We start from the raw sequence: 12,315 nt of genomic DNA on the forward strand, positions 1-12,315 counted from the left end.
ACATAATCTTTTAAATGCATTAGCCTCTTCAGTTATGTACAAAACAAAAAACAAAGTTACACACTGTTATAATAATACTAGCTTTTAGACTAATAATTTGTAAAATATATTTCTCTCTTAAATTATGTAGAAAAGAGTTAGAAGCCATTGTTACAATAATAGTAACTTTTAGGGCGCCTGAGTGGCTCAGTCGTTAAGCGTCTGACTTCGGCTCAGGTCATGATCCCAGGGTCCTGGGATCGAGCCCCACATCGGGCTCCCTGCTCGGCGGGAAGCCTGCTTCTCCCTCTCCCACTCCCCCTGCTTGTGTTCCCTCTCTCGTTGTGTCTCTGTCAAATAAATAACTAAAATATTTTTTAAAAGTCTAAAAAAAGAGTAACTTTTATAATTACTTGTGTATTTGCCTTTATTGAGATCTTTATAGTTTTTTCATACAGCTTCAAGTTACTATCTGGTGTTCCTTCATTTCACCTTGGAGCACTCCTCTGAGCATTTCTTGCAGAGCAGGTTTAGTGGTAATGAACTCCGTCAGTGTTTGTTTACCCAGGATAGTCTCAATTTCTCCCTCACTTTTGAAGGACAGTTTGTCAAATATAAAATTCTTGGTTGACGTATTTTGTTTGTTTTAGCACTTTGAATTCTTGAGCCCACCATTTTCTGAACTCCGAAATTCAGTAAGAAATCTGATAATCTGAGAATCCCTTCTACGTTACAGACTCATTTTTTCTCTCTTGCTGCTTTCAAGATTCTTTGTCTGACTTCCTAAAATTTGATTATAATGTGTCTTGGTGTGAGTGTCCCTGAGTTCATCTTACTTGGAGTTTATTGAGCTTCTTTGATGTTTATATTCATGTATTTCATAAAATGTTGATGTTTTCAGCCATTGTTTATTCAAATATTCTCTCTACCCCTTTCCCTCTCTTCTCCTTCTGGAGGAGGTCTCCCACAATGTGTATGTTGATCCACTTAATGGAGTCGCACGGGTCCCTTAGGCTCTGTTTCTTTTTCTTCAATCTTCTTTCTGTTCCTCAGATTTAGTTTCATTTTCTTAAGTTCACTGATTCTTTCTTCTGCCTGTTTAAATGTGTCTTTGAATCCCTCTAGTGAATTTTTCATTTTAGTTGTACTTCTCAGAATTTCTTTGGGTTTCTTTTTAGGTTTTTCTGTTTATTGATCTCATGCTTTGTTCATACATTATTTTCTTGTTCTCCACCTCTGTTTTTTGTTTTGTTTTGGGTTTGTTTTTAGTTTTTTGAGCATCTTTTAGACAGTTGCTTTAAAGTCTGTCTAGCAGATCTACCATCAGGTCTTTTTCAGAAACCATTTCTGTTGATTTTCCCCCTTTGAATGGACCATACTTTCCTGTTTCTTTGCATGCTTTTTTTTTTTTTTAATTAAAAGCTGGACTTTTGAATCTAATAATGTGGTAACCCTGGAAATCGGTTTCTCTCCCTTCCCCAGGATTTATTATAGTCGTAGTAGTAGTAGTTGTTGTTGTTGTAGGCTGTCTCTGTGCCAAGGATCAACCTGAGGGATGAGCTTAGGGTCTCTTCAGTTCTATTCTGAGCCTGCATATCCTCTGAGCATGTGCAGCAACTTTCTAATTTTCCCTGTACATGCAGTTGTTTTTGAATTAGGAGTCCTAGCCTTTAATGTCTGGCTCCCAAAAGAGGGAAAAGGAGAAAATTGGGGGTGCAGGTGGGGAATAAGGAGACCAGCCTTTAAATCTCCCAGAATTCTCATCAGCTGGAGGGAAAGGGCTTGCAACAAATGAAGGAAGTGCAATCACAATAGCTCCCAGCCTCTTTGTCTACACCTCCGTCATCAGAAGCAGCAACCAGCTGTCGGAGCACAGATCTCCACTATTTGGAGGACAGAGTCCTTTTTGCCCACCCCAGCACCCACAAGGTGTGCAGGTGGCTCCAGGAACACAGGTATGGCTGCCTGCCACCAGTCTGGGAGTGTGCGTATGGGGGTGAGGGATCTGCAACTGTACTAAGAGCTGAATTTGACCAAAATTAACAATTTACTGTCCAAGACTCCCCCTGGAGGTTGCAAACCTTCAATAGACTCCAGAGTCTCAAAACCAACAAATCTTATCACAGCAATTGTCTAGGTGGAGAAACAGATTCCTGGTGCTGCCCACTCCATTGTCTTCCCCAAATCTTGTTTGGTTCATTTTTATTATTTCTTATTGATATTCTCTATTTAGTGAGCCATCCTTCTCATGGTTTCCTTTAGCTCTTTGGGCATATGTAAAACCACTGACTTAAAGTCTTTAGTAAATCTAATGTCTGCACTTCCTCAAGGATGGTTTCTATTAAGTTTTTTCCCTGTGTGTGGGCCCAGAATTGTTGTTGTTGTTGAAAACTGGGCATTTTTAATATTATAATGTGGGAAGTCTGGAAATCAGATTCTCCTCCTTCCCCAGGGTTTGTTGCTGCTTGTAGTTGTCTGTTTGATGGCTTTTCTGAACTAATTTTTGCAAAGTCTGTATTCTTTGTTGTGTATGGTAACTGAAATCTGTTTGGCCAACTGAATGGGGAGTCATCACAGGCTTCCTTAAGCCTGAAAACAAAGAAAAGAAAAAAAGGAAGAAAAAAAGAGAGAGAGAGAGAAAGGATGAAAGGGAGGGAGGGAAGGAGGGAGGAAAAATAACCATCTGCAGATGGGCTGCATGTCTCACGTCATGCCTTCAACACTCAGCTGGGCAGATTACAACTCTGCTTTAGTCCTCACTTCTTGCTTGCACAGAGCCTGCAGATCTGCCAGAGGTGAGAACTTAAGGCTTTCTTGTCTTTTCTGAGCATGTCAACTCTGTGCAATCCCACACCCTTCATATCCGCCTCCCGTTCATGTGGGAGGTTTTCAAAGCCCTTTCCCCCTGAAGTATCTCATTCCTTAACCTTTCCTCCCAAGATTTTAATGGTTTCATTGTTTGCCCCAAGAGGAGTGGCTAATACATTTGCCTTTAAACTTAAGGGTTATCCCTCTGCTCTGAAGAGTTCCGAGTTGCGTAAAATAAAGGCAAGTCCTTTGAGCCAGTTCTTCAAGGAGCCAGTAGACAGGTCCAAACAAATAACCGTAATTCTTTGAGAACAGTATTCTGCTCCCGTTGGTACAAGGAACATGTACCAGGAATGCAGGCTATTGTCTTTAATGCTGCCAGGAAGCACGAAATGAATGGGACCAGGGTAAGTTAAAGTGCCACAAAGCAATCTTTTCAAGATGCAGCCATTTTTCTTTATTGTTGTTTTGTTTTTTTACTGACCATTTATTTGGTTGCTGTAAACTTTCGATTATTTTCTAGAGTTCCAATAAAGTCGATTCTGTTTTTGCCAATTTATTCTCTGCTTCTATGGAGAAAGAGACTTTTGGAGTTCCCCATTCCACCATCCTTGGTAGACATCTGCCAGCTTATTCATTTTGAAGTAAAAGGAAAATGTGGTTACTTTCAAGGGTTTCATAAAGCAAAGAAAACCATGCTCACAACGTATAAAGGAGAGAGCTCATTTTAAGGTCACACAGTTCTAAGCAAGAGTTAATGTCCCATGTTAACAGTGCAGGCTTCTACTTTGATTAGATCCGAGCATCAGTGTGCATTACTTTAGGTAATTAACAAAATACGTTTCCTTTCATGCACCTGCAGGAGCACGACCATCACAGGCTGTTTGGCTAAGACATCGAGTCAGGAGGGGTCTGGACACTGCTGCGTGTGATGAGCACAGAGATGAGCAGTAGACCGTCTGGTACCCGGGGCAGCTGCCAGAAGCACAGCCCTCGGTGCTGCTGCACACACAGGGCCCCAGACCCACTCCACAGCAAGTCCCCAAGAATCAGGCTGCTCTCTTGGGAGCACGAAGAAACCTGGAGATGGCAGACAGTAAGTGGCCAATCTTAATTTTGTGCCAAGTCACCTGCTATTTTATTGCAGATTCTAACATAGGCGGAAACCACAGGGTTAAGTGTTTGGAAGAAAAAAATAGTCCTGGGGCTCCTGGCTGGCTCGGTCAGTAGAGCATATGGCTCTTGATCTTGGGGTCATGAGTTCGAGACCCACATTGGGGGTGAAGTTTACTTGAAACAAAAAGAAAAAGAAGAAATAATCCTTTTCTTTGTGAGAAAGTCTTCATTAATCTTTTCCTCCATGAATTTGATGGGACTGCCATTACAGGACCTTGGCAGGAGAACATGCTGGTCTAACTCATTGGACCCCAGTGTTCCCGAGCCTGACGCAACTCTCACGGACAAGTTCTGAGTTCTGCATTCTGAACTGCGGGGCAGACAGTTCTTTGATGCCTGACATTAACAAGGGTCGGATCACTTGCCCTCTGCGACCACCCCCGCCCCAGCATCTCATCTTCCAGAGCATGCAGAGGTAGCATTTGTTCAGAGCATGGCTGTGCTGTTGAACAGGCAGCAGAACAAAGCCATGCCAAGATGCAGGCGGCAGCTCACACCAACTCGCTGACCTGCCCCCCGGGGCTCACAGCCTGCGACTCGAATTCCTCTCCTGCCACAGCCAAGTGATTACGATCAGAAACGTGCAGGTCCTGGACAAACAGAACAGGAAACGTTACATCCCTGAGAGGCTACTGTGGCACCATGACAAGCTGCAGAAGAGAAAACTCAACAAGCAGACCCAACTCTTCAACATTCACAGCACGTGTATTCAGCGTTCATTTTATTTTAGTTATAAAATTGCCCAAACACAAAGTTTAAAAAAAAAAAACACACAGTGTAAGTTTTTTATTCCTTCTTTTGTTGCAGAAAATAAATAATGGTCACGTAATAATTGTTCACATACGCATGTCTATAAAAGCATTTCTAAAAAGGTCATTTGCTGGGATTCGACTATCATCTTTTTGGCTTTTCAGCTGCAGGTATGACACAGTATAGATCATTTGATTTCATGAACTTTTTTAAGCACTTGGGCTCCAGCAACTTTGGAAAAAGGCTGTCTGTGGGCTTAAAAGTCTTATTCCAGGTTATTGTTGAAATAGCTAAACTACAAACAACCAGGGTTGTTAATTCATTTAGGAGGAGAATATAGTTTTTCTTTTATAAAAATCGCCCAAAAAACTCATAAACACCTAACCTGACATAAAAAGTTGCTCTATCTTCGTAGGAATTAACAAAAAGGAAGGAACAAAGCACAGACGGCCCCTGGGAAGTACATCGCATCAGGCATGACCCCTCACGGTACTCTCCACTTCCAGTTTGGCCCTCGGGAGTTTTAAGAAAGGAAAACTGTTCAGTCATCTAAACCTATGTTTCTGAAAAGGTAGGACATGGACTCCCCATTGTGAATCCGACGGATGGCTTCTGAGAGGATCATGCTGATATCCACAGTTTTAATTTTGGGGCACTGGAGCTTCTGGATTTCATGTGGAATCGTATTGGTAACCACCACCTGCAAATCAAGAGGAAAGAAATCCAACATCATCAGAGAACCAGGTGGCTTCCTGTTTGGATCTGAAAATCTGATATATTCTCAAATCTCTGTGGTTCTACTTGACAGGACCAGTGAGTCTACCACACCTTCAACAACGTTTTCAGTCAATGTGAACACTACTTGTTTCTTTTCTTTAAAAAAAAAAAAGATTTATTTATTTTAGAGAGAAAGAGTGAGCGAGTGAAGAGGGAAGGGGCAGAGGGAGAGGGAGAGAGTCTTTTTTTTTTTTTAAGATTTTATTTGACAGAGACACAGCGAGAGAGGGAACACAAGCAGGGGGGGAATGGGAGAGGGAGAGGGAGAAGCAGGCTTCCCGCTGAGCAGGGAGTCCGATGCAGGGCTCGATCCCAGGACCCTGGGATCATGACCTGAGCCGAAGGCAGACGCTTAATGACTGAGCCACCCAGGCGCCCAGAGGGAGACAGTCTTAAGCAGAGTCTATGTAGCCCAATGTGGGGCTCGATCTCAAAACCTGAGCTGAAACCAAGAGTCGGACCCTTAACCGAATGTGCCACCCAGGCACCCCCACTACTTGTGTCTCTTAGGTCAAGGTCTGATACCCTGACACCCACTAAGACAGCTACAGGCAAAAAGAGAGTAAGAACTACCAGTGAGGATGTGGGGAAACTGGAACCCTCAGACGCTGCTGGCGAGAGGAGTGAAAAATGCTTTGGCTACTTTGGAAAACAGTCTGGAGGTTCCTCAAAAGGTTAAACACAGAGTTGCCATAGGACCCAAGAGAAGTGAAAACATACCTCCGTTCAAAAACTTGTACACAAATGTTTAAGACACTATTATTCACAAGAGTCAAAAAGTGGAAACGATCCAAATTTCCATAACCTTATGAATGAAAAAGCAAAATATGGCATATCCATCCGATAAAATATTCAGCAACAAGGAAGAATGAAGTATGGATACCCTGCTCCAGCAAGGATGAACTTCCAAAACAGCACGCTAAGTGAAAGAAGCCAGACACAGAATGTACACATCACAGGATTTCATTTATATGAAATGCCCGGATTCAGTAAATCCGTACAGACAGAAAGTAGATTAGTGGATGCCTAAGGCTGAGTGGGCTGAGAAGAAATGGGGAGAGGGGTGGCTGGCTAATGAGAATCGGGGCTCCTTTCTGGGGGTAGGAGAATGGTGGGTGCACAATTCTGTGAATACACTAAAAACCAGTGAATGTTATACTTTAAATGGGTGAATTGTACAGTATGTGAATTATATCTCTTTATAAAACTGTTTTTCTTAAAATTAAGATTTGGTAAAAAAGAAAGACAAAGAAGCACTTTCCAACAGTCACAAATGGAAAAAAAAATAGCCATCTTTAAAAAAACATAGATGGGAATGATTTGTTCATTATATTTATAATCTATACTCCCTACTTCTGAAATACGTCTCAAGAGCTCTCATAATAAAGACACACATACACAAGGAGACAGTTGAAACAGAGACGGAGAGCCAGGAATTAGTCAGAACCAGCAGCAGGGACATGAAAACCTAGCCTCATCCGATTCTTGTGACTTTTCCTTTTGTAGCTGACATTCCTGGCAACTGAGGCAAAAATGGAAACATGAAGAGTCACATAAATTATCGTGGCCTGTGAAAGAGAAAACAGTTCCCAAATTAAAACAACAACAATAAAAAAAAACCCAGAAAACCCTCCCCACCGGTATCAAACACAGACCTCTCTGCACCCCTCACAGAGAATCAGTGTGAGGCGTGTCCCCAGGGCGGGGCGCTACACGTGTGCCCCATGCACAGCGCTCCCTTGTAGGGGTCGGTTTTTCACGCATCAACCACCCTCACTGGGGGATGTATCTTCCACATCTATTCTTTTTTTTTTTTTTAAGATTTTATTTATTTGAGAGAGAGAGAGAATGAGAGAGAAAGCACATGAGATGGGGGGAGGGTCAGAGGGAGAAGCAGACTCCCTGCCAAGCAGGGAGCCCGATGCGGGACTCGATCCAGGGACTCCAGGATCATGACCTGGGCCGAAGGCAGTCGCTTAATCAACTGAGCCACCCAGGCGCCCTTTTTTTTTTTTTTATTTTTATTTTTATTTTTGCCAGAGAGAGAGAGAGAGAGAGAGAGTGAGAGCACAAGCAGGGGGAGTGGCAGGCAGAGGGAGAAGCAGGCCTCCTGCTGAGCAGGCAGCCTGATGTGGGACTCGATCCCAGGACCCTGGGATCATGACCTGAGCCAAAGGCAGACGCTTAACCGACTGAGCCACCCAGCGGTCCCAAAAAGTATCAGTTTTATTGAGATATAATTCACGTGCCATCCAGTCACCTACTTAAAGTGTACGCTTCACCGGTCTTCAGAACACTCAAAAGTTGGGCTTAGCACGTCCCACAGAAAGAGAGGCTGCATGCCTTCGCTGTCCCTCATCTCACCATTCCCCAGAGGCCTGGCAACCACTGATCTGCCTTTATCTATTCTGGCCATGTCATTTAAGGCTTTTAACTAAAACAAACCAAAAACCCCTGCTTCAAATCTTGGTTTATCAACCCTGAGCACTATCTTCCGAAAGAGGAGGACGGAAGCCTCTCCACATCCCCCACCTCTGCCTCCTACCCGGCGAAGTCCACCGTTGCTCCTGCACTGTTTACACCCTACTGCTCCACTGTGCTTTGTGCTGTAAATTCACGGGAAAAACCTGAGCTTCCTAACCAGAGTGAACACAGAAACCCAGTTTATTGATTATTATTATTTAAGATTTTATTTATTTATCGGACAGAGAGCATGAGCAGGGAGAAGCAGACGCAGACTCCCTGTGGAGCAGGGAGCACGATGGGGGGGGGCTCAATCCCAGGACCCCGAGATCATGACTTGAGCCAAAGGGAGATGCTTAACGACCGAGCCACCCAGGCGCCCCCAGAAACCCGGTGTAGCAGCTAGTTACTGGCCTGACTCCCCCTTCTGGGCATCGTTGTGAGGCCCCTCTCGGGACACAAATGCGCCCATCCACAGAGGCGGCCTGTCCCTCAAGACTCGGGTGCACTTGCATCCGTTTGTGCTGCTTTTATGCCTCCTCTCCAAAGGCCACTCTGCTATAGGAGGCCTGGCTCCCGCAGGCCACCAACCCCCCTCCTCTGGCTTGCTTTTTCGAATCTGTCCACACGCGGCACCCGTGGGAACCACATGGACAGACCGTGAGAGCTGCCGGAAGGCCTGTCTACTCAGTATGTGAATTCTGTATTCAATTCGTGGCCTTGAACACCTTTCACGTATTCTTGGCCCTTAGGATGTCTGTCCCGCTGAACGTAAGGAGGATGGATCTGGTCCGAGCCACACAAGCCTGGCCTCTGTCTGAGCAAAGGCACCTTAAACCCTTGAACGCAGGGCCAGGCTCAAGGAGATGGACTGCTGAAGAGTAGAAGTGTGGGGCTCGGGAAAGTAAAAGGAGTTTGAGCCATGGAGGATTCAATACCCAGGAATCTACAGGGCAAAACACTTCCCATTTCTTAAGAGAGAATAAAAATGTGATTTATGCAGTCAGAGCAGACAAGCAGATAAGCCCGCTGACCGAGGGGGGCAGACAAAGCAGGGGGAGTAAGCCTGATGGCCTTGCCTCAGGCTTGAGTGAGATGCAGGCGGCTTGGGAAACTGGAGCACCAGGTTCATACCGCAGGCGTCTGTCTGTCCCAGCGACAGCTGTGCTTTGGCATCATAAATGCTCAGCCTACCGGCTGTGTGACCTGAAGAAGACCCTTAACCTTTCGGATGCAGGACTTCCTGTCACTCTAAAAGGGGTGCTGATGGGCAGCCTGCAGGGCTGTGATGGAGTCTGGGGGGGTGCGGGGGGAGTGTGCACAACACCACGTGCCATGTGCCCCAGTTATGAGAGTTAGGAAAACTAGTGCCATGTGCAAAAGACAGAGGCTTCCGGTCCGTGAAACGCAAACATAACCCACAGTGTGAATCGATTCTTAACCACCAAATAATGCAGCCCTCACCCGCTCTCTCTAACCGGGACCAGGAGGCACAAAGGTGCCGGGGCAGCGGAGCCCAGACTGTGGTGGTTACCTCGTCGATGGCGGACTCTTCAATCAGCCGGGGAGCATCTGATGACAACAAGCCATGAGTCGCCATCACAAAGATCTTATATGCGCCCCTTTCCTTCAGGGTCTCTGCTGCGGCGAGGAAGCTGTCCACGTCGTCAATGATGTCATCCTGTCAAGTCACAGAGGGAGCAGAAGGTACATGAACACGGGTGCAAAGGCAGGTTCACACAACCCAGAAAAAGAAAGGGTGTCATTCCACTCTAGCAGATCTGCTGTCCCATCTAACATGTCCAGGTGGCATGGTGACACGGCCGGTCACTGTGCCCCCGCTGCATTCCCTGCAGGCCTCTTGGCCACACCGGGGCTCCCTGGGGCCACCATCTCCACCTTATCCCTCGTGGGTCTGGAACTGTGCCCTCAGCAGGCTGGGGCTCCAGAAATGTTCACTGAAGGGTTTTTGGGTTTTGTGACTTTTTTTAAAGATTTATTTATTTGACAGAGAGAGGGAGCAGCAGAAGGGGAGGGAGAAGCAGACTCCCCACTGAGCAGGGAGCCCGATGTGGGACTGGATCCCAGGACCCCGGGATCAGGACCTGAGCCGAAGGCAGACGCTTAACCGACTGAGCCACCCAGGTGTCCCATGAAGGGTTTTTGTTTCTTTGAAATGCATAATAAAACTGTCAGAATGTGCTTGATTCTAGCTAGTCCTTTCCTCTTTCCTGTTGGTTTTCCTTATTTTCTGAATTTTCTCCACTGGGCACATGGGAAATATACTTTCTACATATGGCTTTATAATGGGAAAGATAGTAATAGTATTTTTTTTTCAAAGATTTTATCTATTTATTTGACAGAGAGAGAGAGAGACACAGCGAGAGAGGGAACACAAGCAGGGGGAGCAGGAGAGGGAGAAGCGGGCTTCCAGCAGAGCAGGGAGCCTGATGTGGGGCTTGATCCCAGGACCCTGGGGTCATGACCTGAGCCAAAGGCAGACGCTTAACGACTGAGCCACCCAGGCGCCCGTATAGTAATAGTATTTTAACAAACTACACAGTCCAGTGGTGTCCCACCCACGCACCACAGGCTCCCAGTGTGACAGGGTAGAAAATATATGTATTGGTCTCCACCCAGAGAGCACACAGAGCTCCTAAAACCCTTGCAAATTTCTAAGTGATGAGAACACTAAGAACATCATTTGTTCTATTTGTCTTTGACCCTGACCCTGACACAGGGCTCCCCAAACGCTTGTAAATTCCTAAGTGATAAGAGCACTAGAAGCCTCTTTTATTCTAATGAGGTGACTCCCGGTGGGCTCCTGAATGGGGGCTGGTCACCAGAAAGACCATGCCATGAGAAGTTTGGAATTTCCAGTCCCCTAACCCCCATTCTCCAGAAAGGGGAGAGGGGCTGGAAATGGAGTTAATGATCCATCGTGCCTATGTGATGAAACCTCCATAAAAATCCCCAAAGTACAGGGTTTGGAGAGCTTCCGGATTGGTGAACACATCCACATACTGAGAGGGTGACATACCCCAGCTCCACGGGGACAGAATATTCTGTGCTCTGGACCCTCCCAGACCTCGCCCTATGTATCTCTTCATCGGTATCCTTTATGCCATCCTTTAATAAACTGGTCAATACAAGGGTTTCCCTGAGTTCTGTGAGCCACTCTAGCAAAATTAATCCAACCTGAGAAGGGGGTCATGGGAACCTCTGCTTTGTGGCCAGATCATACAGAAGCTGTGGGTAACCCGGGGCCGTACTTGCAAATGGCATCTGAAGTAGGGGGGGAGCAGTCTTGTAGGACTGACCCTTAACCCGCAGGACTGTGACACTAGCTCTGGGTAGACAGCGTCAGAACAGAGTTAAGCTGGGGCGCCTGGGTGGCTCGGTCGGTTAAGCGTGTGACTTCGGCTCAAGTCATGATCTCGGGGTCCTGGGATGGAGCCCCACATCGGGCTCCCCTGCGCTCTCTCTCTGCACCCCTCCCCCGCTCATGCTTTCTCTCTCTCAAGTAAAAGCTTAAAGAAAAAAAAAAAAAAGACCTGAGTTAAATTGTAAGACAAGCAGCTGGTACCACAGAGAAAAACCTCCACACATTTATGTGAACTGTAAAGGGGGTACGCAGGAGATACAGGAGGTGGAAAACGGAGTCTTTCCTATCACACCCAGGCTACCAAAGTTATTTTAGGCCCACTAGGGTATCAAGCATCGTCTAGACTTGAATAAGTATTCACACATTTATTTTATATGCGTATGTATTATTCCTTTCAAATGTATACTGATACTACTATGATCAAAGAAGAAAAACAGAGATATTACTTGAAAAGTGCTACTGGCAAAATGGTACAGCCGTTCTGAAATAGAGTTTGACAGGTTCTTGTAACACTCTATTTGCAATCACCACGCAACCTGCCAATCGTACCTTTGGCCATTTATCCCACAAAAAGTAAAACAAAAACCCATACACAAATGTGCATATAGCAATTTTATTTCTAATAGCAGAACACTGGAAACAATCCAAATGTCCTTCGGTCGGTGAACGTGGTACCAACTGTGGTACCAACCTGCATGGAAAACAGCTCAGCCTAAAAGGGTGTACTAATATACGTAACAACCTGGATGGATCTCCAGGGAAGCATGCTAGGGGGACAAAATCGATCTTAAAGGCTGGCCAACTGTATACTCCACTTGTATGACTTTCTTGAAGTCACCATTACAAAGACAGAGGACAGATTAGCCATCAGGGATCGGGGGGGGCAGGAGGGGACCTAGCGATAAAGGCGTGACACGAAGGAGCTTCGCTCAGGTGATGGTGTCATTCTGTATCTGACCAAGGTGGCGGTTACACAA

The 12,315-nt window shown here is 45.7% G+C and overlaps 1 protein-coding gene across 4 annotated transcripts in view; it reads right to left on the reverse strand.

Moving 5' to 3' along the window:
• Positions 1–4,667: 4,667 nt before the first annotated feature.
• PRPSAP2 (phosphoribosyl pyrophosphate synthetase associated protein 2) overlaps positions 4,668–12,315 on the reverse strand; it is a 62,490-nt gene continuing 54,842 nt past the window's right edge. For all 4 annotated transcript variants that reach the window (XM_025864095.2, XM_025864094.2, XM_073881798.1 and 1 more), the window contains 2 exons: positions 9,488–9,634; positions 4,668–5,413 (listed from right to left, as the gene is read on the reverse strand). In XM_025864095.2, the coding sequence (XP_025719880.1) occupies positions 5,255–5,413; positions 9,488–9,634 (306 nt within the window). In that variant the 3' untranslated portion in view covers positions 4,668–5,254. The remainder of the gene's footprint in view (positions 5,414–9,487; positions 9,635–12,315) is intronic.

This window comes from Callorhinus ursinus, unplaced genomic scaffold (genome assembly GCF_003265705.2).
Source record: "Callorhinus ursinus isolate GAN/ISIS: 27379988/994484 unplaced genomic scaffold, GSC_fseal_2.0 scaffold43, whole genome shotgun sequence".
NCBI lineage: Eukaryota > Metazoa > Chordata > Mammalia > Carnivora > Otariidae > Callorhinus > Callorhinus ursinus.